The sequence below is a fragment of the Phoenix dactylifera genome, chromosome 6, assembly GCF_051530095.1.
Source record: "Phoenix dactylifera cultivar Ajwa chromosome 6, Ajwa_hap1_PhDact_Kaust_v1.1, whole genome shotgun sequence".
Lineage (NCBI taxonomy): Eukaryota > Viridiplantae > Streptophyta > Magnoliopsida > Arecales > Arecaceae > Phoenix > Phoenix dactylifera.
Window position 1 is genome coordinate 30400815 of NC_143195.1, and position 16148 is coordinate 30416962.

Sequence of the window (16148 nt, forward strand, 5' to 3'; positions counted from 1 at the left end):
CCTGCAGGAGTCGACTCCAGCCCTGCAGGAGTCGACTCCAACCCTGCAGGAGTCGACTCTCTCAGAAAGACAGAACGTGCCAGTTTCGGTGCTGATACTTGGAGTCGACCCGAGGATGTCCGAGTCGACTCGAACTTATCAGGAGTCGACCCCTGAAAGTGAGGAGTCGACTCCTGATCACGGGATTGATTGAAACGATGGCAAGATGGGTTTTTTTGACTTAGGGTTTTTCGTAGGGAAGTTTCCTTATGTGTTGAAAACCTATAAATAGGTTTTTTTGGTGAACCCTAGGTGAGATGAGAGCGGCCGTAGTGAGTTTCTTTTGGAGTCCTATCTCTCTTGTAAGCCCTAGGTGTGCAATCTCCAACAGGAAGAGAGATCATTGTAACCCTTGCTGAATATATTGAAATCTGTGTGTGTGGCCTCCGTGGACGTAACCCGTATTGGGTGAACCACGTAAAATTATTGTCTTTGTGATTGTTTGATTTTATTCTCTACTACTTCTTCTTCTCGATTTGTCTTTCCGCAGTTTGGATCCAGAAAGGGAATAGTACGATCGAAGGGTGAGTGCTTTCAAGCATCGCGCAACATCAAACACCTAACATTTCATGCATATAGGCAGTAGGCCCCGTGACGGCATGGTTCAACCGTTAAAATATTCTAATTGTTAAACACTTTTGACACATTGTTTTGCCATAAAGAATAACCTCTCGGCAGTATTGGGCATGTGTACCAGATTTTCATTTTTCGAACTTGAGATGAGCCGCTGTAATCCCACACTAAGGGCTTCGGTAAATAATAGCCCTCTACCCTGTGAAGATCCATATAGGCATGTGTTTAGTTCCACATCAGTTATTCGTTAGGTAGATCTTGGATAATTATACAGCATCAAGAAATCCAAATAATAACTTCTGGTTAACCATTTTGGGTGAGATTCTGAGTTGTTACAAATAGTATCAAAGCAGACTCAGCCTATAACCTATGTGAACTAGAGGACACTGCAATACGATTCTATAGGCGTTGACCACGGGCCGACCGTGGTGTTTGTGATTAGATTTGAATGGATTTAAACTTTTAGCCTGACGAGGACGTTAGAGTTTGAAGAAGGGGAGTATGTGAAAATCCGTGCGGGCGTGTGTTTAATCCCACCTCGGTTCAACGCTGAGTAAATTTTGGGTACTTATATAGGAACAAAGAACTCAAATAATAATTTTCGGCTAGCCATTTTGAACGAGGTCTTGAGTTGTTACAAACTCTCCTCTATGCGTATAGACCAAGATCAATCACTTTCAAGTCAGGCGTGCCTTTGGTATGCATTGGTTTGGTCGGTATGTTGCTGTAGTCTATTTGTCTCTTCTTTTCTTTTGCAGCCATCCACCCTTGGGCCAAGCATTGTTGCTATTCGAAGGAGACGTCTCGGCGGGCTAAAGATCGGATGGCGATCACAACTAAAGGAGTAGGCGGCAACCCTCCATCAAGCATAAAGAGCGGTGAATACATACAAATACACGCACACAAACATAAATATACATGTTTATGTATTCATCTATTAACTTTTTAATCAAAAAATAAGTATAGAGTAGTGAAATTGTAGGGCATCTTATGCTGCCAAGTTCTCCTATTCATGTCATTTATGGTGGTCATTTGTTGGGATTCATACTTAGAGCTTGATTGTTGGGGGATCTTTTCAATTTTCATGTCAATAAGAGTTTTTTGGGCTATTCCTACGTGATCAAGTTGAAAATTCATAGAATTTATGAACTAGGTCATCTATTTAAGTATAGTTCTGTATCATTCGAACTCCACCCAGCCCAAATTCTACAGAAAGAAAAAAAAAATCCTCCATAGATTTTTTTTATTTCTTTTTGTCTTCATGCACCCCAAAGGCTAAAATCTGGATTATGTTTGGATAGGCTCTTAGAAAATGTAAGCTAGGTGGTCCAATATGCCCATAGGATTTTTAGCCTAATCCTGTAGGAATATCCAAACGAACCCTAATAGTTGAATATATCCCCCCCTTTTAGATATATATTTTTATATTTTATATTTTATGGTTCATGGGATAATATTTTGAATGCATTAAGTACTTTGAAAAAATAGTAAAATAATTTATTAAATATTTGATTAGTGTCTAAAATCCAACCCAATATTGGATCTCTTTTGGGTCCAATATTGAATGTAGATCAAGAGTTTTAATTGAATTCAGATTTAGGTTTGGATCTGACAAATATACTTTTGATTTGGGTAATGAATATGGCTAAACCCAATCCAGACCTCACAGGTTGACACCCCTAAAAGCATCTCATGAAGCAAACCAGCTAGCATATCTGGCGGCCAATGCTGGAGACCATGAACAGGCACTTATATTACAGATGTGAGCCTTACTGTGCGAACAACAATATTTTCACTTGGCTGATTCTATGAGCCTCACCATTAGACAGTCTTCTTTTGTAACTGAAAATAAATAGTAATCATAAATTTATGTCTATGACTAAAAATTCTAAAAGAATCGAGTCTGATGACCCATAATAGCTTGTCCAAACTCAGTTCAAATCCTAACCTTTAGGCTACTGGGAGAAAGATTTTGCAGGTCTTTTTCCTTTTTCTCAGGATTGATACAGAACCATACAGTCCAATCCACGAATCCAACAAGATCTAAATTGTTGCAACTCATAAACATTCATGTAATTCATGACCAATCATTTACTAGATCAAGTATCATTCATGTAATTTGTTAATTGTTCAATAACTTGGAGAATTTTGTTGCTATGCTTGCAACAAAAACATCTATTGCAGAGTGTCAGCTCATGTCCACTAGATTCCCCTTTGCCAACATGATATTTGGGATATGCAAACTTCACAGAATGGCGATCAAATTATAACATGTCATGACAACGCCCCATCGGTGCCGTGATCCGAAGAGGCGTTAGAAGCATTGGCTCAATGACATTTTCTTATGTTCACTTATTGTAAATTACCTTGAATTTGGCCAGTTGGGAGCAGGGTAACGGGGATATGAACTACGTGAGAGTAAGGGTATGTTAGGAGTCTTGCCACTATAACATTATTGGTTGCCCAGGACCACTTGATGTCACAACCCTGAGAGTCAAATCTGGTAGCCTTATTAAGACAAAAGCATAGCATGGCACTAAAACATTATTGGTAGTTCAGGGATACTGTCATCTTCAAAAGGCAGGCAAGAGAATCTTTTCTACGTCATTCCAGTTTGGACTCGTATCAAACACAAGGGGTTAGCATGGCTCCCCTACATAGAAATTTTTGTCATGCACCACTGCACCAGAAAGATAAATCTGCATGAGATTTGTGAACAATTGCAAAGTTTACACGCATAGCAAAACAAATTAATACCCATAACGGTGAACGCACTTGGCAAGCCCTCCAAAAATACTCGGCAATCTCTTCGTCTCTTTCTTCTTTTCTTCCTTGTCTCTCTCTCTCTCTCTCTCTCTGTTGACTAGACTGAGTCAACTAATTGATCCAACCCGAGTTAACCCATGCAAGGGGGCATGGCTCTCCCGGTGACAGGCCTCGGGTGGGGGCGGAGTGGATATTGGAAGGATGAGGAGAAAGGAGGGAGGAAAGAGGACGAGAGGTGGGGTTTGGTGGGAGTCGAGGAGGGGACGCGGGGGAGCAAGAGAGCAGTCACCATGGTGGTGGCCAGGAGTAGCCTATTTTATTTAGAGGCTTAAGGCCGTTTTATCTTTGAGGCCTTTCCTGCAGTGGGCCGGCCTAAGGCAAACTTACAGAGAAGCATTTTTTTTTCCATTTTGTCTTTGAAGCCTTTCCTGCGGTGAGCCTTCTTTGTGCTGGAGCCTTAGGCGACCGTCCCAATCGTCTAAAGGTTGGGCTGGCCCTGGCGGTGGCCATGGGAGTGCGGAGGGGATGGTGAGGGAATGGGATAAAGGTGGGAGATGGGTTAGCTTCGTTAACGTTAACCAAGCTGGGAGGTGGGATTTGTGTTAAAACGCTTGACTTGGACCTGATTTGTTTGATAATCGGATTGAATGATACGAATCTATGGCCGGCCCATTTAATTTTAGATGGATCTGCCTATAACAATGAACAACAATAAAATTGAAAAAAAAAAAAAGAGATCGGAGAGAAAATTAAAGCGAAGAAGAGAACGAAACGAATCTTAATCTTGAGATCTACTATACGTTTATCTCATGAAGCATATGACGTACCTAATCAGCTAAATCAGAACTCAAATGACTTGCGAACCACCACATTTTCATCTTTTCACTTATCTTGCATTTAAGTGAGCCCTAGATTTGATCGGCCTTGAATGCACTAGGTTGGGTCGCCTTAATGACAGGGGTTCTTTAACAAAAGCAACAAGGCAAAAAAAATAATAAAGTTGATCAAGTCCAAATAGCCACGTCAACAATCACAACCTGAAAGAAAAGGAAATTGGGTAGGATCCATATTTGCCCCAATCTATATCTAACTTTGTTACAAGTCCAATAATTGCCCAAGATGCTTGGGTGTTAATTTGAGGTCCAAATCAAGCCTGGAATAGCCCAGTGACCCACTGCAATCTACTGCTGCGAGGCAACTGCAAACCTGACCCCTAATCAAAAAAGGCCAAAGAACGAAGCCCAATTTTCTTACCAGGATGGGCTGAAGCCAAGCCCATTGATCCATTGAGCCCCAGCGATGGCGGTATGTTCCAGCTTTAGTGGACATCCAAAGATGCATCTTCAGGATTTTTATTTATTTATTTATTTATTTATTTATTTATTTATTTAGAATAAATATCCTTGTACTCCCACTTAACTAGAATTTCCATCAAATGATGTTTTCTTGGAGAGTCTTGAGAGACAAAGGGGGTTTCCTCCTCAATTCCCAATTCATATCACCATCAAAGGAGGAGAGCATTTGAAGTTAGATGAGAAACCAATACATCTCAGCTTTCTCTCACAAATATATTTTTCACATGCCATGCACATGAAGTCACGTGAATCGTTCACCCAGAATAGTCCTTCTAGGATTGGGTTGGGACCTTCTAATATGAATAGTAATATGAATCGCTCGCCTAATTCAATATATGTAGGAAGGGACCATCTAATTCTACCAAATTTGAGTTTAATTTTATAATGAATACTATATTATAGATGGTGGTGGATGTATCTATAGATTTTTTAAACCACATTAAGTTCAACTATCTTCCTAGTGATGATAGTAAATTTGAGTATCTAAAACGCATATATGAGAGATAGTTCCTCTCGTGCAATTGCTAGAGATGAATTAACTGGTCAATTTCTTCAATAGAAGATCACCTAGCAAATTTTTGAGATGCTCATTTAATATATCCTAATTCACAATTGTTGACACTTCCAAAGGAAAATCCCATGAGGAACATTATCCTAAACAAAGTGCTTTAATGTTTCATAGAAGCATAACCATATAGAAAAGAATCACATGCTCCTATTCATGGATGAATGCACATACTTAAATTAATCCATGCATACATATTATGCCCATTACAAGTTGATACATGGATTAAGACAGTCATAATAAGTATTTACAAGGTATGCAAGTAGCAATCTAATAAAATTGAAAAGAGCTCATTTGTGCAGAATGATGACAATAATAATAATTAAAAAAAAATCTATACAGACTTGTCGAAGTTCTAGCCTAAATCTCGAACCCGAGTCTGTTGATCCGCAGAAAGAAAGAAATAAAAGAGACTCATGGCAATATTTTTTTTTTCATGGGATGACAAAATATCCTCTGAAGAAATGAGTGGTGGTCTAAGTTGTATCTCGTGTCAATGCAATCCTTGTAGACAATTCTGAGGTGGGCACTCACTCGAACCTAAACCCTAGGATACCTAAACCTTAAGCTTGGATACCACTCTATCACGCCCCCGAACCCAGCACCCAGGTCCGGTACGCAACCGGCCGCATGAGCCTTAGAACAATGCCCTAAAGATCGTACAAGGCCTAAGATGAACAAAAATCTAATAAATTCATAATTAATTAATTAATTCAAATAGACAAATCCAACATGTTCAGATAATCAAATTGGTTTAATTACAAGATCTTCAAATGCTCATTGGCATCAAAGAAAAATAAACTAACTAACTAACTAATAACTTCGATACTTGCACTCCGCGCCTAATTCATCCATATCTATGCATCCTGCAACTCTGAAAAGAGAAAGAAGAAGGAAAGTGAGCTTTACAGCCTAGTAAGAACCCCAACACATTCATACCAACACAATAGTAATATGAATTTGAAAACCACGACAAATCGATGCACATTTCATAAAATCATAAACTGGCTATCAAAAAGCTCAAATAATCAATATAAGTATGTACGTCAAACATCAATGAAAGTTCAGCCACATAAGAATGATATAGCATATGATAGCTCATAAATCTTCTTTACTGTTTTCAATGCTTTTTCTTTCCATTCTATATTAACTTGATCCGGATCAATTATCTTTCCGACTTGGGGCCAAATTCCGGTCACGTTTCTAGCCCGTGACGGGGCAAACCAATATTGTTACACTTAGAGCCTGTGATGGGCAAACCAACATTGTCACACTTAGAGCCAGTGACGGGCAAAGTAACATTGTCACACTTAGAGCCTATGACAGGCAAACCAATATTAACAAGACGGCCCAAAGTCAACGTTTATTTAATCAATTTCACATCCACACATCAATCCATTTTATTAATTTCCAGCTTTAGACTAATCCGGTCATGTTTCCAGCCCATGACGGGCAACCAATAATATCAAAGTTAGTCTATAGCACCACATCTATAAATCCAATTATGTAAGTGTAGGTTATGCGCATGCATCCATCCATTATGATACCAACTACAAGCAAATACGATCAAAATACAATTTAATATAAAATTATTTTTGCTTCTTACTTATCTGGATCATAGAACATCATATATAAATAGGTGCAAAAATATTTATATCATGTAGGATTGGTGTACAAGGATTCTTACCTCTTTGCTGACAATGAGACAGACCAATCATCTGCCCACACCGGGATCTACGAATCGTAGTACACGAATCCTACTCAATGACCTCTTGTCCAAAAGATTGCTCTACTACAGAACCAAATCAACATCAAAATATATTCGAGATATCCAATAACCCAAAACCCTCTTTTGATCATCTAAAGGGTCCACCAGCATCTAACACCCCAGGATTATCCAGCAATCCTCTAACCATGATCTCTCTGGATCAAGCTAGAGAAAGAAAACCCCAACTAGAAGAGAGAGAAACTAGAGAGAGAAATAATCCAAGTAGAGAGAAAATCTAGAGAGAGAAAGATCCGTATAGAGAGAAAGTCTAGTAGAGAGAGGAACTAATAAACAAGAGAGAGAATCTAGGAGAGAAAAGGAGAGAGGAGAGAGAAAACTCTTCCTCCTTAAAATAGGGGGAACCGATCCATCTCCCTCTCTTCTCGGTTCAGGGTGGCACATCCACCAAGGTGCCCATCCTCAGTGATGACGGCGGCTAGTGATGGCCATTAATAACTACGGCACCACCAGCGACGGTGGTCAGCTGGCACAAGGAAAAAGAGATGAAGAACCCAAAAAGATAGAGGATGATCCACAGCAAGTCGATCTAGATCTTGGCCGGCCCGCTGACTAGCTACCACCCAACCTTAGGGGTCCTCGACGACCGCAAAACCCAGCCAAACCCGGCGGCTGGTGGTGGTGGAACAAGGAAGAAAAGGGGCCAAGCAGAGTACTCTATTTTTGGATGAATCCCGGTGACCAGCCGGCTCAAACCCAAGAAAGGACAACATATAGACATTGAAAAAGAAGAAGAGGAAGGCAAGCGACGCTCACCTCAATCCGGCGACGTTCCAGCGACGTTTCCAGTGACGAATCAGAGAGGAGAACTCAGAGAGGAAAAACTTGGGACCGGCGGCGACTTTCGGCGGTTCAAGGGGTGCAAATCAGAGGAGAGGGATGAGATTTATATGGGCAAGATCTCCAAGTTCGATTCGAACTCGGAGATCCCTCAGGAATCCCTCTTCTCCGTCAGAATCGGGGAGGAAGAAGACCTTAGCCGGGGTCTTCCTCCCCGATTGGCTCCGTGCCAAGGACGGGTCAAGTTTGGGCCTGGCCCATTCGGGCCGGGCCACGAGCCCTTTTTTTTTGCTCCTTGGGGTATTACACACTTACTCAGCAAACCGAAGAATTGGTAGTTCATTTGCAAATCAATGAGAGTGAAGGGGCCAATCAGGATAATATATGACTTTGGATCTAGCAAAGAATGAGTCAACTATAGATTGGGGCCTCTCATGGGTTCTGCCACTAGTTTGATCCTCTATGGTGGCAACAGTCTCCCTGCCTTCACGGTGAGGTCTTTTGGTCCATGCGAGCGAGCTAATGGACAGCATAACTTTGCATCATTAGTTGCCACTGGTAGATATTTTATACACCCTAAGCTTGTGCACAAACCATGGTAACAACTAGCAATGAGGAAAAAAGGAGTGGTCCAAACAAAGGAACTGGTGTTTTAATTGTGAGTCATCTACCCGCAGAGCCCGTTATGTTGCTGCTACTAAGCAAGTTGGAAACTATTAAATGAGCGAGAGAAGGATCTGTCAAAGCTGTGAGTGGAAGGTAGTTGTCTGAAAGTGATCAATCGGCCCAATGGAAGAATTTGTAAAACCGAGCCTGCAATTGTTCAAAAAGTATGGGCGATAATGGCTCAATAGTCCAAGAACATCACGCCAGCAAAGGAGCTTACAATCTCCTTGGCGCTTGAGATACTGGCAAGTGGGGAAACAGCTTTGGGTCTGTGCCTTGAAAGTCTTCATCAGCTGTGATAAGGTTTTGGCTAGGGTGGAGAGAAAAGAGAATAAGAGATTCGTAGGGTGGTGCGTTGTAACGGGTCCTTTTAGCTTTATTCCCCCGTGCTCTCACCACATGGCCAGCACAAAAAGAAAAGTTCTTCATTTTGGAGGCATCCTACGTGTTGAAATCACCGCTTATTCCAAAAACTTAAGCTGATAGAATAAATAAATCTATCTCGTCCTATTAATTTAAGTTTTTGGGACAAGTGGTGATTTTAACATGGTATCAGAGAAGAGCTCCTGAGTTCGAACTCTGTCAATAGCAACTCGTAAGACTAGAAACCAGCCAAATTGTTCTCCACAAAATGCTGATCCTATCTCCAAGACCACAGAGCGAGTCGGCGTTGTTATCCACAGCCATAAACTTCAGCTTTAATTTCATAATCGGCAGATTTTTCGATCTGAATTTGAACCACGTAATAGAAAAATACAATACATAATAAGGGGAATATGATGGTCCAATGAGCAGGTACAAATTAAACAACCACTACAACATTTTACTAGGCCACAGTTGGAGCACATTGGCGAGCTAGTGGCTAATCTCCCCTCATGACGCAGGGGAAAGTGAGTGCTCTGAGAAGAAAAGCCACAAGGGGGGAAGGCAAAATTCAATCGAACACCTCCAGCCACCACCGTCGTCAATTGTCCCATGTGGGCCGCAGAAGGAGACCCAATGATTCAATTGATGACGGCATGGTGGATGCCGACTAGCCCCTAAAAAGCTCCAAGCAATGCTCCTGGTCCAAGTTCCTGCTCCAGAACTTCTTGTAGTACTCCTCGTATGTGAAGCTCCTATATATGGCTGGGGATCCCTCGCCGGTGAGTTTCCTTGCAGGGCTAATGACCGCACTGTTACATGGACAAACGAACGATGCCACCGACATCCTATCCATGTCTGAATTGACCACTGCCCGGTGCCGAACACTCTTGTACCTACCATTGCTCAGTGCCTGCATTAACAAATTCCAATCTTAAAAACTTTAATATTTAAAGGAATCATCATGCAAAAAAATCTAAACTATTTGGAGATTTTTGATTTTCTTCTCAATTTTAATTTATTGCAATCGGATCAGCGAACTTTTAAATTTATTCGATTCGAATTCTGGCTATGAATTCTGTCTCTCGTCGACAAGTTTACAAGTTTATATGGCAAAAGAGTATGATGCTTTAAATGGCATCACATGACAATTCCGCCGCGGGAACAAGATGGAAATCATAGTCAGAATTTGAATCGAATAAATTTAAAAGTTCGATGATTTGATTGCAACAAATTAAAATTTTTAAAAAAAATTGAAAATTTTCATATAGTTCAGAATTTTTTGCATGATTATTTTTTGTTTAAACTTTGCTTACCTGCTGACGATTTAAATACAGAAGAAATTTCCTGCATGTATGAAATGCTTGCTTTCATGCATAAGATGAAAGCACCTTGAGATCGTATGAAATGCAAATATATCTGTCTGGCTACTAATCAAACAGAGTTTTGTGAGCCATGTCACCTGTAGTTGGTCGCCTACGTTGACGACAAATGCATTGGGGTGGGGATCCACTCGGATCCATTTGTCATCCTTCAGAATCTGCAAGCCAGCCACCTTTGGGTCCTGTAGAAGAATCGTGAGAGCGTTTGGATCAGTGTGGGCTGGTAGACCAAACGTGAGCTCAGGCTCCGGGCACCGGGGGTAGTAGTTTATGGCCATGTGCTGTTCTTGCTCGCCAAGAACCTTCTCAATGTAGTCCTCCTCCAAACCCAGGCTCAAAGATATCAATCCAAGGAGTCGGAAGCCTAGTCGACGAACTTCCCTGCAGTAGCTGCTCACCACTTCCCTGGTAAGGGAGGAAGACAAAGCAGAGCAAGCTTTTGAGATCAATTCATAATTGTAGTTTACAAATAGATCGAGTGAGGTAAAGAAAATAAACTTCAAGATAGTAAAGTCTGGTAACTCTTTGTGTGTATAGGTTCAGATGCTACTCATGCGGACGCAGCTGCCTATCTTTAGCGCTTAGCATGCGACTTCACATGGATGGTCAAGTCCTTTGTGATAGCAACTCTTAGCCCAAGAGTTCCAAGATGCTCTGCTTCTAAGAGTGGGCTGTTTTCTTCAGCAAACAGACATGATCGTGGCCAATACGAGGCTTACTTTTACCCCCACTGACAAGATCCCAAGTGAAAATGAGAGCTGTGGCTGAGCCATGGAGCCAATCCTCCTTTTGATGAGAAGTCTCTGTAATGGGACCATTGCCATATTTATATTGATGACGATATTTATTCCGTCGAAATCATGATATATGTTGATGGGACAAAGGCTAAGTCCAGTAGATTCCTCCATAAACGATCTAAGGGCAGGCTGATATAATGAAATAGTAGTAACCATAATATTGACCTTATTTACATAAATAAAGATAATCTCAATCTTATTGCTAGGAGTGGTAGCTTAGGAAGGATTGGTTTATAGGGCTTTTTCTTATTCAAATTGCTTAAACAAAGAAGGCTTCTTGGAAGATTTTCCCATCCCAAAAACAGAGTATATGGTTCTTGGTACCATGTTCCTCCAAATTGTGCCGATGACGCAGAAAGCATCTGAGCAAAAGGACTCTGAAGTCTGCAGTGAAGAGGACAGAAATGGGTGCGATCCGCTCATACGCACAAAGCTCATATATGACCATCTTCTACCGCTCGATCCGATGACCTGAGAATTCCGACACGACATTGCGGCACAATCACCGTCCGATGGTCCTCGTCGGAGATGGAGATACGAGCACTGTGAGGCGAGAACATCGATAATCGCATGCTGCCAAATCGCCGCATACGAAGGTGGCGTTGCAGCCCCCACACCGAAGCTTTGTCATTCGATGACCGGGATCGGACCAGCCTAAGCCTATTAGCTTAGAGCGGCAATTAGCTTAAAATAAGAATTTTTGGCACCATTCGAATGGGTTCTAGTTTTCATGTGCTCCATGTTCCCGAGGAGCACCATGTCCAATTAAAGAAACAGAGCGAAAACAGAGCTGGTTCCAGTACAAACTTACCTGAAGGAAGCGGGTTTGGAAGGCCACTCTGGAACGAACTCCTCCAGAGGATAGCAGTGAAGCCGGAGATAGTCTCTCCAGTTGTGAACTGTCTCCTTCCTAACATTAAAGCTCGTCGACAGCCTTATCTTCTTCGCGGGATCATCAGAGTATAGCTTGGCCTTCTCCTCCGGAGGGAGGCAGAAGAACTCGAAAGCGACCGCCAGCATCTTGAGCATCAATTCAACAGGCATCCCATGGTTCACAACCTGTGGACACAAGATTAATTACAGTCAAAAACTTTCAGTGGTCACCGATCGAGAATTAATTCAGTTTAGGAGGAGCAAATTAAGGCTTGCGAGTGAGACCTGGAAGAGGCCATAGGATTGGCAGGCGTCGCCGATCTGGGAGATGATCTGCGATTCATCGTCGGCGCCGAGGTCGACGACGGAAATGTTTGCGTCGCTCTCGACTTCGGCGAGCCGGGGCCTCTGAGACTCCGGCCGGACATAGCTCTCCGGGAGGGTCCGGCGGTGGGGCGCGGTGGAGAGGAGTTGGTCCGCCATGAGAGGCCGGGTGGTAGCCCCTCGGATGGCCGAAAGGTTCGAGTGAGCGAGAAGCGAGAAGGGACGAACGAATAGAAGTTAAAACGGAGGAGTACCAGTTTTGTCAGGGGGCGTTCTCTAACCGGGAGGCGGTTCCGGTCGTAGCTTTCGCGCGAATGAATGATTCCCGTCAGCCAACCGTTGGATCGCGCAAGGGCCGCTTTTGTGTGCAAGGAGTGGAGATAGGACGCTTTGAAAGTTGTGTAAAACGCGATCCAACGGTTGGCGTAGATTAATCAAAGAGACGACCCGAACCCGTTAAGGGTGTTAAAAATAATGATTTATGATGTCAGCACATTCATTAGTGACGACGTCATAATTTTGGTGCTTTATATCGTCATCCAAATAGGTACATAGCTGGAAATTTTTTTTTTTTTTTTTTAAATGTCGGTCTGCTTTGGAATGAGGGCACCGGGCGACAACCGCAAAAAAGGTTAATTGGCATGCTCCATTTGGCGCACTCGGTGCAGCATATATTTTTTTTTTTAAGAGCAAAGATGCTTTCAATCGAACCGTATCGTTTGGAACGAAAACCGAACAAGAAAAATGATGTAGTCTGAAAAATATTTATCAGTTTTTTATTAATAATTATAGCCTTCAGATGTTTGAAGAACGAAAACTGAAGAAGAAAAATAATGTAGACCGAAAAATATCTATTTTTATTAATAATTATAGTTTTTAGATAAAAAATAGGATTGAAAATAAATTAGATATAAATTATATTTATATCCATATTTTTTAATAAATATAAATTTAAATACTAAATAGATACCAACATTAATATGTATATTTGTTCTATATAGATACGGATACGAATAGAATATTAAATATATCTATATTTATTATAAATGGATACAAACATGAATCAGATATTAAATATATTCATATTTTTTATTCGAATAAGGATATAAATCAGATTCTTTTTTGGATATTAATTAAATGTAAACTAGCAATTAAGACATGATTATAAAAGAAAGATTCAATTAAAAAATATAATTTTAATAAACATTCATAAATAATAAAATTAATAATTTTATAAAGAAGTAAACAGGATCTACGGTGCCTCCAAGACATCTCATGGCTATAGTCGGTTGCCATCGCCCGATGGAAACTACGAAATGGATGGAATTTTCAAAATCCTAGTTGCTTGAAGACGATAAAGAGGAAAAAGGGACGAAACAGATGAATGAGAAGTTTGAGCCTTTCAAGCGTACGGGGTGATTCGAAAGATTTTATTTAAATTGGATATTTCGTATTTGGATTACTATCTTAAGTGACGGTCATCCAATATTTGAGTTTTTTGAGTTTAGGTTTGGTTAGTCATTTAATTAGTTCTCCGATTTAACTTAACTTTAACATTTTTTTTTACTTACTCTTATTATATGGATATCCGAATCCAAATCTGAAAAAATCATGTGTATCCATATTCATATCCAAAAAATTTTTGAGCTGATTATCCGAATCTGTATCCAGATCCGACCGGGCCAAAAAAATAGTATCTGAATCCGATCCAAATTGGATACGAAAATGGATACAGTCGGAATATAATCCGATCCACTTTCAGCCTTAGTAGAAGATGTATTGTTTTTTTTTTAAATAACAATAACCTAAAGTTTTCACAAATATAGTGTTTAATATCCACCTTCATATGATTAACAATTGGTATCACAACTAGTTGGCACATACCTTTCTAAGTAGATGGTCTCAAATTCAAACATAATATTATGCCAAAACCAAAAAGGAGTAATTAACAAATAATTATCATATTCTAAAAATATAAATACTCTTATTTTATTAATTTGTAGTGTAATAAAATAAAGAAAGAATAATGAAACTACACATGCTTTTTTTTGTTATAGTTTTATGTAAGTTTAGATAGAATTCTTGCTTTCCAGGTTTTTTTTGTTTTTTTTTTCACTAACTTAGTTTGCCAGTTTTATGGTAGTAGACCCTCCCTTGCTTAAATATATCATTTAAAAAATTTGTCATCATTCAATTTTAAAAGATTGATGCCAACATAATGGAGGGTTGTAATATTCGTCAATCTCTAATGATCTTTTCAATTTTGTTTTGTGCCATGTCGGCAAAAAAGCTTAAATGATGTATTTATTTTATCTATTCTCACGTGTCTTATTCAAAAGTTTGGTAAGAACTTTAATAAGTTGATTTCAAGCTAATAGCCAATCATAATATTTGCTCCATCATTCAGTGTTGTCTTCTCAACTTTGATTACTGCTTACCATCAAAAATTTTGATTCCTGCTCCATAATCCAGATTTTAATGGAAAAAGGTTTTGAGATGATGATGATGATTTATTTTATTTTATTATTCTATGTCTTCTTCAAAAATTTGGTGCCAATTTGAAAAAATGTTGGCATAAAAACTGTCGGTTTGCTAAACTTCTCCATCAAGCCTTCTTAACTTTGAATTTTGCTCCATAGCCGACCATATATTTGATGGAGAAAAGACTTGGAGGATGATGATGATATTTTATTTTATTCTATTACTTCAGGGTGATAAGAAACTGTTCTACCGCATTGAATGTTTCTTCCGACATTTTTTTGAAAATAGTAAATAATTGCCATGGAGCTATACAGTAAGAGGGCTATGGACAAGTGATGGAGATGGATTTTTGTTATAAATTCATAATATCTTGATAATTAAAATGGAAAGGGATGCCTCGTAACTAAGAGTTTGTAGCAAAATGTATGTGCGTTTTAAGTACACATGCATGCAAAGTGAATGACACAAGAATATCTATTATATAGTTTTGGTTGGTCTCAAAAATATTAGCTATAATTTTTGCAGCTTTGGAAGAAATGCGGTTAGTATTATATGTGGATGATTTTTTTCCTATTCCTAATGCTTTTGCCCTTTACTGTTGCTTTCATCTATTTATATCGTACTGCAAGCTCTGAAATTTGCATGCAAAGAGATGGAACCCCGTTGTTGCATATGCCAAATTGTTGGTCTCATGTCAGTAATGGTGAAGAAGAAGAAGAGAGAAAAGCAAGAATTGTTTAGGATTAGGTCATCTCATCAATCATAGTGTGGCAATCAGTTTCTATAGTTACTAAAAGTACCGTTGATGGACATCTATGATTGGGAGACAACCTCTAATTGATGATGGGAAAAAAAAATTACATAGAAATTCTTTATTTCATAGTTCTTTTTAAACAGGTTTTTGGTTAATCTTGATTCTGTTGTTTTTACATCTATCATTATCGAAGTCCCAAGCTGAATTCTTTTTTTAAATAAATTTTTTAAAAGAAAAATCATCTCACATGGTTGAATGCTAGGCACATGAAAGGAAAGATGCTGCATCAAATTGTGGAATCACCATCCAATATTCCTTGTCAAGAAGTTCCGTCTTAGAAAAAACTAACCAAGAAATTAAAATAGATGATATGCAAGGAAAATTATGTGAAAGAGAGACTACGGCATCAAATTGTGCAATCACCACCCAATATTCCTTATCATAAGCTTCATCTTTGAAAAAACTAGCCTAGACAATTGAAATGGATGAGATGCAAGGGAAAATCACGACGACATACTAAAGAGTCATCTTTAGCCGAGTCTCATTTCTTTGAAAAATATCCTAGGCAGTTGAAAGTACAGGCAAATGCTGACTATGACAACACCATGTAGGATCATCTTCTTTACAGTGCAAGCAATCAATCA

The 16148-nt window shown here is 39.7% G+C and overlaps 1 protein-coding gene across 1 annotated transcript; it reads right to left on the reverse strand.

Moving 5' to 3' along the window:
* Nucleotides 1-9276: 9276 nt before the first annotated feature.
* On the reverse strand, nt 9277-12598 carry LOC103702758 (flavanone 3-dioxygenase 2-like). The gene is made up of 4 exons (XM_008785313.6): nt 12231-12598; nt 11884-12131; nt 10356-10680; nt 9277-9806 (listed from the first exon to the last, which is right to left on the reverse strand). Exons 1-4 carry the CDS (start codon nt 12426-12428, stop codon nt 9564-9566), a joined length of 1014 nt encoding a protein of 337 aa, XP_008783535.3. The 5' UTR covers nt 12429-12598; the 3' UTR covers nt 9277-9563.
* Between the last annotated feature and the right edge of the window lie 3550 nt (nt 12599-16148).